Source organism: Borostomias antarcticus, assembly GCF_949987555.1.
Source record: "Borostomias antarcticus genome assembly, chromosome: 21".
Taxonomy (NCBI): Eukaryota; Metazoa; Chordata; class Actinopteri; order Stomiiformes; family Stomiidae; genus Borostomias; species Borostomias antarcticus.
The window spans coordinates 14,862,613-14,877,735 of record NC_140254.1 but is presented as its reverse complement, the minus strand read 5'-3'; the positions used below and the strand labels follow the sequence as shown (position 1 = coordinate 14,877,735).

The 15,123-nt window shown below is 46.7% G+C and overlaps 3 protein-coding genes across 6 annotated transcripts in view; 2 read left to right on the top strand and 1 right to left on the bottom strand.

Annotated features, from left to right (window-relative positions):
* sytl1 (synaptotagmin-like 1) overlaps positions 1–4,926 on the top strand; it is a gene marked incomplete at both ends in the record, with an annotated part of 9,316 nt that extends 4,390 nt beyond the window's left edge. The window contains 3 exons of the mRNA XM_084454959.1: positions 1,427–1,526; positions 4,505–4,710; positions 4,784–4,926. Of these exons, the coding sequence (XP_084311085.1) occupies positions 1,427–1,526; positions 4,505–4,710; positions 4,784–4,926 (449 nt within the window). The remainder of the gene's footprint in view (positions 1–1,426; positions 1,527–4,504; positions 4,711–4,783) is intronic.
* An 820-nt stretch (positions 4,927–5,746) lies between these two features.
* btd (biotinidase) lies at positions 5,747–11,445 on the top strand (the record flags this gene model as incomplete). Of its 2 annotated transcripts, XM_084455160.1 has the most annotated exons (7): positions 5,747–6,174; positions 6,268–6,417; positions 6,683–6,828; positions 7,009–7,186; positions 8,137–8,847; positions 8,987–9,096; positions 11,361–11,445. In XM_084455160.1, exons 1-7 carry the CDS (start codon positions 5,947–5,949, stop codon positions 11,443–11,445), a joined length of 1,608 nt encoding a protein of 535 aa, XP_084311286.1. In that variant the 5' UTR covers positions 5,747–5,946. The 2 variants fall into 2 exon arrangements, with proteins under 2 accessions (XP_084311286.1, XP_084311285.1); XM_084455159.1 differs by lacking the exon at positions 11,361–11,445 and having other exon boundaries at positions 8,987–9,709.
* The window catches only part of ankrd28a (ankyrin repeat domain 28a), a gene marked incomplete at both ends in the record, with an annotated part of 26,793 nt that continues 23,086 nt past the window's right edge, over positions 11,417–15,123 (bottom strand). For all 3 annotated transcript variants that reach the window (XM_084455158.1, XM_084455157.1, XM_084455156.1), the window contains 8 exons: positions 11,417–11,706; positions 11,815–11,906; positions 13,638–13,720; positions 13,856–13,938; positions 14,028–14,176; positions 14,253–14,336; positions 14,452–14,539; positions 14,886–15,105. In XM_084455158.1, the coding sequence (XP_084311284.1) occupies positions 11,417–11,706; positions 11,815–11,906; positions 13,638–13,720; positions 13,856–13,938; positions 14,028–14,176; positions 14,253–14,336; positions 14,452–14,539; positions 14,886–15,105 (1,089 nt within the window). The remainder of the gene's footprint in view (positions 11,707–11,814; positions 11,907–13,637; positions 13,721–13,855; positions 13,939–14,027; positions 14,177–14,252; positions 14,337–14,451; positions 14,540–14,885; positions 15,106–15,123) is intronic.

Genomic DNA, 15,123 nt, shown 5'->3' with positions numbered 1-15,123 from the left:
TGTAAACCGCCCAAAAAGGTCCCTGCTATAAGGACAAGTCACATCTCCAAATGAATCCATTCCACTTTTAATGTGTGAGAACCGCCACCTCTCTGAAAATCCACACCTTGTGAGAGAAAGTTTGCTCACGTTGAAACCGAGATTTGAAATGTTCCCTGAGAGAAGTGCTGGTGCTGGCGTTTGAGTGACCGACAGCAGACGAAGCGCTAACATCCATTTTGCGATTTAGATGAACTTGAGATATTGCCCAGTCCTACAACACATGTATGTTACTGACAAAGTGTCCTCGTGAGTCCCAGGTAGTGGTGGCGAGTCGTCCTCAAAGGAGCGCTAACGGTCCCTGCAAGAGGGACGTTCCTATTGGCGCAACTTTTAGCGCATCTGCCTCACAAGGGTTACAAACACACACACACACACACACACACACACACACACACACACATACATACAGTACATGCAAACTGACACAAAAACCTCTAGGCACAAAAACGGTTTCTTTCTGATTGTAACTGGCTTCATCAATAAGGCATGAAACGCCCAGTGACACTGTCTAATGTGTACATTTTTGTAGATTGTTTTTTATATTGAGTTCCATCACTTCATGATTATATATTCGTGTATCTTGTATATTGTATTTTTTCACTTCATTCACAAATTCAAAGACCACACCAACAACTGAAAACATTTAAGGATGTTTACTGGAATGATGAAAAGAATGAATGGTTGACAATAATAAATGATTGAATGAGCAGAGTGAATGAATGGATGGATGGATGGACGGACGGGGGGACAGGCGGGCGGGCGAGCGGGCGAGCGAGCTGAGGTCGTGTATCCAGGCAGGAGACTGGGTGTGGTAGATGAGTCCCTTTGCTTATCAGTCAGGCTTTCCAGAGCTCAGCAGACCTCCACAGGGTATGTGGATAGTAGATAGAGCAGTATGTGGATAGTAGATAGAGCAGTATGTGGATAGTAGATAGAGCAGTATGTGGATAGTAGATAGAGCAGCCCAGCAGACCCCTGCATGGTACCTGGATAGCAGATAGAGGAATCTGAGAGCAGAGGAGGAGACGGGGAGGGGAGGGATGCAGAAGCAGAGGAAGGAGAGAGAACAGGTAGGTTAGGTGGCTTTATATACTGTGGATGATAGGCAGGAAATTACTTTGTACGCACGATGGTAACAGGTGTGTCTAGTTGAGTTGACTGGCAGGGCATTGTGGTGTTGTCTTTCTCCTACCGAACCTGTTATTCTAACTTTATTGTATTTTGCACTGTCCTGTCTTGTTCTGGCACTATCTTTATTGTCATGCTCCAACATCCTCGTAGGTGCAAGCCTACTTGACCAAATACAAATCTGAACCGATTGTCCCAATCATGCCTCAACTTTTACATAAACTGTGTATGTGTGTGTGTGTGTGTGTGTTTGTAGCTGAAGGTCTTCCCCTGTCGGGGGAGCTGCATCTCTGGCTGCGAGAGGCGCAGGGTCTCCTCTCAACCAGAGGAGGTGCTGTTGACTCCTACATCAAAAGGTGAGTCACATAGGACCAGGGCTTAAAAACGAAATTATTTTTCAATCGGTTCGCTCCGAGCAGAACCAGAATATTTAACGTTTCCGTTCTCGTGTTCCGCCACCAACATAGCGTTCCTGAACCGGTTAAGAACGAAAAATAACGTTCCGTTCACCGTTCCGGGGGTGTTAGCCTATTAAGACTCTATAGGCCTACAGTATTTCTTGTAGGCTACAAATATTTTCTTGTACTGTTGCTGCAAGCTGTTTTATTCTGCGCCTGTAGGCCTATTGTTTGTTTTTATTTCGTTTTATAATGTTTTATGTTATTTATAAATAATTAGTCACCTCATTCATTCATCTGCAAAATCCCTATTGTTTATGCTGCGTTCCTTTTGTATGGGAGCTCCGGATTTGGTGCCTATACGCCTAATACGTAGCCTATTGTCTGACATCCGCGGTCTTTAATATTATAGTCATTTAACTTATGCTATTCAATGATCAGGGTTGCATGGCACATTGTCACTAAAGTGTGCTCATATTAATTAATGTAGCCTAATCATTTGGTTTGTGAAAGTCAAGACGTGACAGAAATCTGTGCAACAATAGGCATATGACTAGATTCCAAGAGGCGCGCTTGCTTTCACAGCCTAATTGCCGAGTTGAACTCTGAAGGAGGCAGACCATTAAATTCGCAAAACATAGGTTTATGCATACTAGTATACATCCAGCAACTGTACTCCGTGTTTTAAATAGTCAAACCATACTTGGAGCGAGATGCGCAACCAGTGAAAATTGGCTTCCGCTGAATGTTGGTTATAAAGATAGAGGAACTTTATTGCAGACACGCAGGTCCATATAAAACATTATATTTGCACAGTAGGCAGGTCCATATAAAACATTATATTTGCACAGTATGCTATTATTTCTTTCACTTTATTATTTGCATCATTCTTTGTGGACCAATGTTGGAATAAATTTGCCTTCGAACGTTATTGTCCTCTCTGACATCCGCGGTCTTTATGTGAAATCTAGTTTTAGCCTACTGAAACATTACAGGCTATAGGCTAGCCTACTCTTCTTCAATTAAACAAAATAAATCACATTGATATCTTTGCTAAGTAATAAGCTGTAAGGACAGGCTGAACTACTGTTTTGCACTGGAAAACAAAGGAGAGTGTGTGACAGCCCTGCGCAACGCATGCAAATTGGCTGCCGCTGAGTGGTTGGGAAACATCAAGAATAGTCATGCATCTTAGCTTGCAGAGTTTGAGAAACATCCTCAATTTTTCTAAATAGCACTTGTTGTAGAAACTTGGGAATCCTGTTTTTAGACTAGTCATGTAATCGGTTACAAAACCACCGTCTAGTCATCAGTGAAAATAGTCGCTGCGCACATCCCTAGTCGGAACTAGGCTATGCATGTTGTGTGTTGTTGTAATATCTAAATCTCTTCATTTCGCTAAGCAAGCATTTAAGATCCTGACTGTGAAATAACAGATTAAGGGGCCTATGCTACATTACAAAAACAGGACAAGATGAGGGCTACAAATTTAATTAATTTAATTTAGCCTATTCGGCCATAAAAGGCTCAGCTTTCTTCTTTTTTTACAATTATTTTTAAGTTATATAGGCCTACTACAAAGAACGAAAAAATAACGTTATTAACCGGTTTTAAAGATTTCAAATTAACGTTTTTGTTCTGGAACAATTAAAGACCATTTCGTTTTCGTTCCTGTTTCTGTTCCTCGTAAAATACCATTCGTTTTCGGTTTTCGTTTCCGTTCCTTGAACCGGTTAGGAGCCTTGCATAGGACCAGTGTCTAAGATGAGCCCAGGATACAATCCCAATATCCACCCTCGCAGACTTTGAGACACGTTCCTGTTAAGTGCAGGAGAATGGGGCTGTCTGTCCCATTGTCAAATTGTCAAGTGCATAAGGGCTCTCTGGCAGACATTTTGCCACCTGACACCAATGCCCCCTTTCCGTAAGTCTGCACTTATGCACACTTTGCCTGAGGGAATTACTCATAGTTCTTATCGTTGGACGTGAAACGCGGGGTTGCCAGGGGTATTTCACAAAGCTGGCTAACTGAATTAGCCTGACTTTTGCAATGAGTAAGAGCTGAAAACTCGTCACATCTGGAACATGGACTGAAGTAATAAAAATAAAATAAAGCTTTACTTTACTTTGTGCAGAAGTCAGCCTTACTCAGTTAGCCAACTTTGTGGAACTCCCACCCAAAGAAGCACAAACATACAAGCATGGAAGGAGCAGCCAACCCTAACGTTCACTTTACAAAACAAAATACCGTTTTCATGTTTTCAGCTATAGATTAGCTATAGATATAGATTTTACATAGATTACATTACATAGATTTCTGTTTCCTTAAATCAAATGATTCCTAACTATGACAATAATCCGTTTCGGTGTAGTTGTTTTTTTAAATAGAGATTTCCAACATGAATATTATGGAAAGAATTTAATGTAAGGTACTGTATTTGTCCAAAACAGAAATGCGTGTTGACATTTTTGAGTAGCAAAATACTTGTGGTTCCATCACAAACAAGAATCACTTGCAGTAATGTAGTCATTTATAGCTTTATGACCACAAAATTAAATGATTTCAACAAGTTCAACAGAAATGTTTTGAGGGTAACACAGGTTTGTAATAAAACTCTCACAGTCAACCACTTAACAGGTGACATCAAAAAGTGTGTGAGGGTTCAGGGCTTGAGAATTTAGGGGCGACATTGTGATTGGGCGTAGTTCTCTAATACAACATCCCCACCCTGTCATCTGCACTGATCTGAAAACACAGGATTGGTCAAAGCAACATGAAGGATTGGGACTGTTCCTGCTGTCCAGTGCTTTCAGATCAGAGGGAGAGGAGACGCAGAGCATATGTGCTGTAGACTGTGGGTTGGGGATGCAACTGCTTTTGTTAAGACTCGATCATGTTTTTAAATGCTCATTACCATGGGTAACCCCTGCCCCAGCTACGTGCTGCCAGACAACAGCCGGTTGAGCGCCCAGAAGACACGCGTGGTCAAGCGCTCGATCAGCCCGACCTACAACCACACCATGGTGTACGACGGCTTCCAGGAGACGGACCTGAGGCAGGCCTGCGCTGAGCTGATTGTGTGGCAGCGGGACGGGCTGAAGACACACCAGCTGGGAGGGGTCAGGCTCAGCCTTGGGACAGGTGACACACACACACACACACACACATATAGGTGATATACTATCAGACTCTAATACTAATTTTTGTGTTTCAGGTCAGAGCTATGGAGAGAACGTGATTTGGATGGACTCGACTGAGGAGGAGATCAACGTATGGAGCTCCATGATTGAGAACCCCAGCCACTGGATTGACACCACACTACCCATCAGAGCGAACTTAACACCGCGACATGAGTAACACCTGTATTAACATCACTTCACCTGTCAGAACCAGCCCTTTACACTACCTGGAATCACAACACATAAACAGAATTAAAGTTAAGCATCATCGACTGTAGGCATTGGTTTAAGTCTCTATGAATCCCTCTGCAATAATAACCTATAGGAACTGTAGTGAGGCAAATCTGAGTAGGTAAAGTTAGAAGCACCATAAGCTAATCTGTTTATTATTGTACCATCTGAAAATTGCCATGCAAATCAACCGGCTAGGATGTCTGTATGATATTCCTGTACATTTCAAATTAAACATAATCAAACCAGGACTGAAGGACACCTTTGTATTGAGGTTCGTTTCTTAGTCTATGGTTTTGGTTTAAATATGTCATCACTATTGCCAGTATCATCTTGGAATATATATATATTTTTCTCTGTGTATCAATACTGTAGGCTACCATGCATCGTTTGCCCCAGACCTACTCCCTGTGAGCTGCTGCCACCTAACGGTCATATATTGTAATGTCTGGATCTTTTTTCTACACTGCCTGTAGCACTTGTTCTTTTCGAAGGCTTTACTGGCGATGACTCATGCACAGCAGGCTCACTTACACTTGTCTAGACAAAATACTTAGAAGTCTTTTCGGATAAAAGCCTCTGCTAAACGACTAAAATGTAGCCCATATATTCACGCCCAGAGTCCAGACAAGTAAACAGCCAATTACAGAAGCCCTTCTGGTTGACGAAGAAGGGAGGGGCGTAACAGTGGGACTTCGTCTAACAACTCTGTATCTAGCTACGCCTAATAATATAATACGGTTTATTAAGTTGTTGCCAAAGAAAGTTGTGCTCTGATGTTCCAACTAGCGAGAATGTGACGCTTGAGTGTGACAATATTGTGGGATACTGGAATTGACTGCGTGCTGGTATTGTTTTGTTTACTGTTAGCTATTATTATGTTGAACTTTAGACCCTGGCCGGTGTACCTACTCCACAAAGAACTGTTCTTAGACACATGACGTTGTCTTGTCCCGTTTGACCCGCTATGTTTACCCGAGCCCGGGTCTCGGCTATAGCCGCTCTCTGTCTGTGCTCGGTGCTGTTTGTCCGCACAGAAGACACTTCCGGTCCCTCGTACGTCGCCGCGGTTTACGAGCACCGCGTGAACCTGAACGCCGAGCCGCACCTGCCGCTGTCTCGAGCCGCCGCGCTCGAACACATGCAGAAAAACCTGGATGTGTATGAGGAGCAGGCTGCACTGGCGGCTGAAAAGGTAGGCTAACTAAAGCTAGGCTAGCAACGTGACTGAGAAGTCATTGAAACGATATGATCATTTAGAATGAGCCGCGTATTCCATTTCCCTCAGGGGGCTCAGATCATAGTGTTTCCTGAGGATGGTATTCAGGGGTTCAACTTCAGCCGCTCCTCCATTGCTGGTTACCTAGAGACCGTCCCCGACCCGCAGAAAGAGAACTGGAACCCCTGCAGCGAGCCTGACCGACATGCACACACTGAGGTAGATACACGCACACACAGCCTACTCTCACACACACACACACACACTCTCTCTCTCTCTCTCTCTCTCACTCACTCACTCTCTCACTCACTCCTCACTCCTCACTCCTCACTCACTCACTCACTCACTCACTCACACTCTCTCACTCACTCACACTCTCTCACTCACTCACTCACTCACTCACTCACTCACTCTCACACACACTTTCTCAAACACACACACGCATCTCCAGACATGACATCCAGCCCCTCCTGCTCTCTCTCAGGTCCTCCGGAATCTGAGCTGCATGGCTCGCCGTCACAGTCTCTACCTGGTGGCCAACATGGCCGACCGTCAGCCATGCTCTCTGACCTCTGACCCCTCCTGCCCACCAGATGGACGCTGGCAGTTCAACACGGATGTGGTGTTCAGGTAGAGTTCGCCGTAGAATTGACAATTTTATTTGCCGTACCTGCCAAACTTGTGATAGTTTGATGAACGGATATATCTCTTCAATGTTTCTGTCTCTGACAATATTATGATTCAGCACTCCACTCGTGTGCTGGGTGGTTCTCTTTTATAAACTAGCGTTTATGTACTGATCCCTGATAGGTCAGATGGTTCCCTGGCAGCTCGCTACCACAAACACAACCTGTACTTTGAGAACGCTTTCGACAAGCCCCCCACTCTGGAGGTCGTGACCTTTGACACGCCCTTTGCCGGGAAGTTCGGGGTGCTGACCTGCTTCGACATCCTGTTCCACGACCCCACGGTGGCCCTGGTGAAGAAGGTGGGTGATCGATCTGTCAGCTGACAAGCATGTTTGTTTTTTGTTTTATTTATGATTATAAATATCATTTATTATTTCTTGTTATTGGTGAGAGAATTGCGAAGGTGGTTGGGAAGGGTTAAAGGATCCGTCCGTTTGGGTAGAAGCTGATAGAGCCACGTTCTGGTTCTTTTTTTAATTTATTTTCTTGTTACTGTCTGTATTTTTTGTACACTACCTACATGTTGTTGTTCTTCCTGTTCAAGTACCAACTCAACCGATCATACCATTGCATTACTACACACTGTTACTGCATATTGATGCACAGAGATCACAGAGGGTTAGGGTTAGAGATCAAACACTAACCACACAACCAGAGCCTCCACCTGAGGAGACTGCATCGTACCCCACAGAATCAGTACATTTAGCCGCTCATCATTCTCAGTTAAAGCATCACAGGACTGGAACTCAATACCCACAGATATTAGGGACCTCAATACTTACCGTACCTTCACTGCACACCTGAAATCATGGCTCATCAACAGTAATCAACCATGTACACATTAATGCAGTAGATACTCCTATTGCCATCATGTCAGCTACTGTTTTGTCCTAATCGTTTGTCCTGTCATGTCCTGTCATGAGCATGTTTCTCTCCTGGTTAGTGCATGTGTATTTTCTGGTATTTTAACAGTATGTTAAGTGTTCCACGTGCCCACATGTCATTTAGCTTATTTCTATTGTTTTTATTGCACTGCATTTGATATTTCAGGTTGCCTTTTTAACATCAGGCCAGGGACAGCAGATGAAAACTAACCTCTTGGCTAATGCTGGCTCATTTATGATTTATTGTACCCACGATTTATTATCTTAATGTGCATTGTCCCTGACAAATAAACCAACGGAAAAGGCGGGGCGATCTGTCGGTTGACTAGCACACACACACACGCCATCTTCCTGTCTTCCCTCAGGGCGTGCGCCAGCTCGTCTACCCCACGGCGTGGATGAACCAGCTCCCCCTGCTGGCCACGGTCCAGTTCCAGTGGGCGTTGAGCCAGGGAGCCGGCGTCTCGGTGCTGGGCGCCAACGTACGCAGCGACCCACTGGGCATGACGGGCAGTGGCATATTCAGCCCTGGCGCCGCCCTGTACCACCACGCCAGGGCGGGGGACCCGGACGTGGGAAAGCTGCTGGTGGGCAGAGTGCCCGTGCTGGACCCCGGCTGGCTGGGGGAGCGAGGGGTTACGGCGGGGACCGGAGCAGGGCTGGAGGAGGAGGGAGGGGGAGGAATGGGGCTGACCCCAGTGTCGGAGCACCTCGCCGGGGAAGGGGAGACGGAGGGGATGGGGGCAGAGGAGGGCGGCGGTCCCGGGCTCTCGGATCCCCTGGGCTCTAGATTCTGTCAACAGGAGGAGGAGGGCTGCCTGGAGGCTCTCTCCTCCTCTCCGCTCCTCCGCGCTCCCTCCGTCTCTCCCTCTCCCGCACCTTTCACCTCCTCCATGATGTACGACCGGTTCTCATTCCTCCTCCTCTCGGGCTCCGAGGGAAGCCTCTCCGTGTGCCAGGGCCCTCTCTGCTGCCGCCTGCAGTACCGGAGGTCCCCGCAGGGTGGCGACACGGAGCTCTACGCGCTGGGGGCTTTCGCCGGCACACACACGGTTAACGGGCGCTACGCACTGCAGGTTGGGAATGACTGGAGTCTAAATTAAGATATTTAAAATTGATATTGTGTCACTATATGCTGTGTAGCTTATTTTGTATTACCACTTACGGGATGTGGCGTTTTACATGAATTTCTACGTGCCCGCTGCCCCCCTGCAGGTGTGCGCTTTGGTCCGCTGTTCTGGGTCCGACGCCAGCTCCTGTGGACAGGCGGTGGAGGAGGCGGAGTCTAAAGTGGACTTCCTGTTGGAGGGGACGTTCGGCACGCAGTACGTGTATCCGTCGGTGGTGGTCAGCGGGGTGGCCCTGGAGAGAGCGGACGTTGTCGAAAGAACCGCCGATGGTCGCGTGACGATGAAACACTCAGGAAAGACAGCCGGTCTGGTCACAGCATGTCTCTACGGCAGGATGTATGACCAGGATGAGGTCTGATCAGACCAAGTGACTGGTTGCAGCTCATACTTTGGACCTTTTTTTAAATGTTTTTTTTTACCTCATAACTTTAGAATTTACAGATGATTGTGACCACTGCATGGCTGTCTGTAAATAAATGGAATTAGAATTGAGGTTTGTTCTTATGCCGGGCTCACACTATAGGATATTTAAAATCCTAACCAATTTCGAAATCGGGTTACATCACGCACATAAGGAGAATCTTAACAGATATTCTTCTTGCGCATCTCAAACAAGCACACACAGCAAGATTTGAAAATAACGGCTCAGCACACACTACAGGATCTCATCGTGCCCGAGGGAGCAACGAACCACTGGTCTCGCCGTCTCACTTGTAAAGTCGGGACGTAATAATCTTAAATATCAAACGTTTGATATTATCGGGGCCGCCCCGGTCTGCGAGCCGATCGGAAGGTATAAGATTGGATCTGTAAACCCCTCACATTACAAGATAATCTGGGCCGATTATTGGCCCTGACCAACGTTCCAGACCAGATTTCTCCTCCGATTGTCGGGAGGGGTGAATCGGCCTAAAAATCCTGTAGTCTGAGCCCAGCCTAGACGTTCTGTCAATTCTCTCTATCTTCTCACACTCGTATCAAGAGCTATCTCTAGTTACACAACTGCACACCTCCCACTTGCTTCCACATCCATGTTGACATGCAGAGGACAACACTGGGTTTTCAAAAAGAAATGTCTATTTATTTATCCATTACACATTTAAGAACATTGCACCAGTGGTCAGCTCATACTCTCACCCACGAGTCCTCCTAAAAAGCCAAGATTTCTCTCTCTCACACTCACACACAAGGACCCTTGTAATACACACACACACAACAGATCCACCATTTCCTGTCTCAAGTACAGTAGACATTTAGTTGTAAATGCTGATTTCCCAGACCTAGATGAAGACTTATACTAAACTAAAAATCATCTTCAGTTGAGATCCTCTGTTGAAAGTAGTGTGACGTTCAAAACAGCTTAATCTAGGTCAGAGGAACTGGCCAGTAGAGTCCAGAGTTCAGTAGCATCCCTGTGGTTCCCTAAAAGGGCCACTTTACTCAAACTAATGCTTTTGGTGTTTTCCATTAATCCACCATGCATATGATGTAAATTCTATCATTGTTTTGTGGGTAACAAAATGAAAGATAGAGCTGCAAATTAGCTATTACATCACACTTTTTGGGCAGGGTTACAGAAATGGCTAGCTTATATCTATCAAGTTCTGACCCATCAAACAAAGACACTTTATTTTTACATCATATGCATAGTGGATTGATGGAAAACATTTTTAAAAAGGTTGAGTAAAGTGCCTCTTTAACAAACATTTAAGTAGCTTCACAACAAGGCCTTGGCGTTCTCATCCAGATCACTCCCCCTCCTGTTAGGGAATCAACTGCAATCAATCAGTCAGTCATTCATTCATACATACATACATACATCCATCCCCCCCACTGGAAGAATCAACTCCTGTTTGATTCAGACGACATTCACTACAATTCAGTCTCCTGTGTGAATCGACTTGCTTGAATCATATATATTAACTCATTCCTCCTGTTGGAATCAAGTCCAATCCAAATCAACTTGTGTTGACTCTAGAAATGTGAGGGACAGTGATCCGCCCTGTCTCAGTGTTCGGGGTTATACATTAGGGAGAAAGAACAGGGGAGTCTCTTGGTCCCTTGGGCTGAGATTGTCCCTCTGCTCGCACCGTAGACTCGGCGTGGCCACGGATCAGGAGAGAGAAGTCAGTGCTCTGTCAGTGTTTAAACCACACAACACGGAGTGGGTTTGGATGCCCAAACGAGTAGTGCCTTTAAATTCCCTCCAAGGAAGTCAAGCAAAGACAAAGGGTTTAAGAATTCAAAACACTGTTTATAATGAGACAGCTGGTCTCTCCACCCAACTCTGTCAGAAATCAAACAGCTACACCTGTAGTGTCAGATTGAGAGAGTTGGTATACGTTTATCTACTGTAATGTTTCCTCCCCCTCTCCTCTTCCCCTCCACTCCTCTTTTCTCCAACCCATCCATTTCTCTCTCCTTCATCGTTCCTGTCCTTCCTGCCTTTCTCTGTTAAGGCTCCTGAGTTGTTGCTGGCTCTCCAGAGGCTCCACACCACCAGGGGGGGGTGTCCTCAATACGTCTCCGAATCGGAGTCGTTGAGCTCGTCGTCGACGGAGAGCGGGCGGTCCTGCCTGCAGTAGGAGGCGTGGTCGGGCCTCGGCGGGGGGGCGGCGTCGAATGCCACGCCTTTCTGTGACTGGTGGCTGCCGCCGTGGTGATTGACGGCCCCGCGGCCGAGGGTCAGGGCGGGGAGCGTCGCTATGGTGACCATGGGCGAGGCGGGCATCATGGAGTTGAGGATGAGGGCGAGGCAGTCGGCCACGTCCCTGTTGGGGGCGCACGCCAGGGCCGGGGTGTAACCTGACGTGAGAGGCCGAGAAACAAGTCAGAGTGTGTGTGTGTGTGTGTTTATTTTACTTGTGTGTTTTGCTTGTGTGTGTGTTTTTTGTGTATGTGTGATCTACGGACCATTCTCATCCACTGCTTGAACACTGGCTCCTTTCCCCAGCAACTCCTGGACCACCACAGTCAGACCGTTCCTGGCCGCCACATGGAGCGGTCTGAGGGAGGGAGGGAGAGAGAGAGAGAATAAAGAAAGAGAGTGATGGGAGCACATAGATGGAGAAAGACAGAGGGCTGAGTTGGTCAGATGTCCAGGTATGAAGTCAGGGGTCATCAACTTTTGTCTGAGAACCAGAATGCAGACACTGTGGGGGCCAGACTTACAAATAAATAATTTTTTTATTTTTTATTTTAGCCGAATTAGCAAGTCAATTTAAATTTAAAGGTACCCAACGAAACGTGAATCAAAACAATCCGTTCTTTGTTTATTTTCGAAATTCCTTAATAATATGGTTCCTTGTAGTCTAATAAACATGTTGAATCACTTGAATGTCTTTCCTACCTTGTAATTTCTTCGCAAAATGATATTTAGCTAATGTTTTGAAAAACAACAAAGATGTGTGAAACGTCACTATTATGTGCTCCGCGTATTGACGCAATGACGTAGTACGCGATTTTCGGTGGTCAAAAACTACATTGGGTACCTTTAACTTAAACATTTAGAGGCCTGGAAAGTGGTATTTAAAATTCCATGACTTTTCCAGGGTTATATATTTTTCATAACACCTACATGCAGGGCTGAAAATTAACACCTGCCACCGGCCAAATGGAGGTAAAATTTCCAATTGCCGACTAGATTTCGGAAGGCTATCTGAAAAAAATATATACTTGGCCGGTAGATTTTTTCATCTACAGTCCCCTTGGCAGGTGACTCACCGTGAGCCAAAAAGTTACTTTTCACCCCTGCCTACATGTATAGTGCAGCCAGCCACCAGGGGGAGATCAAGATATTTTGTCTTCACTTTTGGTCATGTTGTCCATCAATGACAAAAATATTACTCTCAAAGAGAGTTGATGTGGAAAATGACAGCTTTAATGAAGAATGGACAGATAGGTACACATTCATCATGCCAACTTTCAGTAATAAAGCCAAACCTTTGCAACGATCACTGTTGCAAAATAACACAATCTTAGGTGTCGCCATTACACAAGGCATGCAACCTCTCTCAGACTCATACCCTGAGCACTCAGAGCCCTGCCACAGAAAAATGTCCACCTTGAAAGCTGGACATTCCATGCCAACTGAATTATTAACCCATCTTTAACTGAACATGAGAGGGGACAGTGCATCTCTTCAGGCTGTCTGGGTCCTCTCCAAACGTGAACCATTTAGCGATGCTGAGCTTTTTAAGAAGGCATGCATGGACACCATTTTGAAGGAACTTGCCATTGACACATCTATGTAGAGGATAGTTGCCTCTGTTAAGTAAATACCTCTGTCTGGTTTCAAACACCGCCCACCGCGTTCCAATCATTAAATGTGAATTTCAGCTTCCCCTGTCCTGGGCTACTGCTATCCAACGCACAGTCAGCAACACAGCTCTGTGAGCGAGGGTCAGGTTGTGGAGGCTACTCGCTAACTGTTAGCCGATAGACGGATTTATAACTATCTTTAGAACCCGCGGGTCAAACGCACATATTTGGTGTCAGTAAATCATTCCTAATAAAAGGAGTTTCATCTCGATTGTTTTTGGAGGTTGCTTCAATATTGGGAGAAAAAAAAGCTAGCTAAAAATACCGGAACCCATTTTTTTTCCTCCTCCACATTTTCGGAACTCGTTAACGTTCTACGGGGCGGACGGGGCGCGGGCTGCCGGTTAACGGTCGGTGAACTAGGGTGATGTGTGTGTGTGTGTGTGGGTCAGCCGAGCCACTGCTCTGGTACGCACGTCTGCAGGGCCGTGTTGGTGCAGTTGACCAGGTTCCTGTCACTGATCTTCTCCAGGATCAACAAGGCACTGGTCTCATGGCCCTGATGAGAGAGAGAGAGAGAGAGAGAGGGGGGGGGGGGGGGGGGTTGAGGAGAGAGAAGAGTAGGGAGAAAGCGAGATGGAGAGATGGTCCCCCCACATTTATATATGTGTGTGTGTGTGTGTGTGTGTGTTACCTTGCTGCAGGCCAAGTGTAAGGCTGTGTTCCTGTTGTTGTCCTGCAGAGTGAGGTCTGCTTTGGCGCTGCTCACCAAAACCTCTACAGGACAGAGGGAGATGAAAGATGCTTACTGACAGGGCTGCGGAGATGAAAGGAGAAAGTGTGTGTGTGTGTGTGTGTGTACTGACCTACGGCGTTGGTCTGGCCGTTGTGTGCGGCCATCATCAGCGGGGTTGTGTGCGTGTGTGTGTCCGCTGTGTTGGCCTGGGCACCGTGCCCCAGGAGCAAGGACACACACTCCACGTGGTCCGAGAACGATGCCGCGTGCAGAGGGGTCCTGTGACGGGCCGAGAGAACGCAGTCAGCACATGGCTCTGTGTGTGTGTGTGTGTGTGTGTGTGTGTGTGTCTTACCTGCCCTTGGCGTCCATGGTGTTGACGATAGCAGGACCCAAAGAGTCGATCAGCATCTCTGCGACTCCTTCGTTATCGTTCATACTGAAACGCACGACACACACAATATCACACACGTACAAAATATTATACATACACACACACTATTATGCATGCACTCACAATATTACACGCGCACACTGTTACACACGCGTCTTACACAGCACAGTGCAGCGGGCTGAAGGAGTTCCCCTGGATCTTCTTGAACATCTCCTGTTCCAACAACACCTCCACACACGCATCATAGCCTGGAGAGAGAGAGAGAGAGGGAAACAGAGAGAGAGAGAGAAAGAGAGGGAGAGAGAGAGAGAGAGAGAAAAAGAGATAGAGAGAAAGAGAGAGACAGAGGGAGAGAGAGACGGAGAGAAAAAGAGAGAAAGAGAGAGACAGAGGGAGAGAGAGAGAGAGAAACAGGGAGAGAGACAGAGAGAGAGAAAAAGAGATAGAGAGAGAGAAAGAAAGAAAGAGAGAGACAGAGGGAGAGAGACGGAGAGACTTTTCAAAAGTCATCCTTGCTGAGAGAGGACCCTCCGAATATAAAGTGGACAGCCGGAGAGGAGCGCCCCCCAGGGAGGGTCCGTGGCGTTCCAGTACCGTTGTAGCAGGCCCAGTGCAGTGGCGTGTATCCCTGGTTGTCCGTCAGGTGTGTGAGGGTGTGCGAGGCGGCGGTGGCCTGCAGCAGGGCGCCCAGGACCCCCATGTGGCCGCAGGCGGCGGCCAGGTGGAGGGGAGAGCGCCCCCTGCTGTCCTTCAAACACACACTCGCTCCGCGCTGCAACAGGGCCTCCACGCACTCCTCGTGACCCGTCACCGCCTGAAAACACAACAAAAA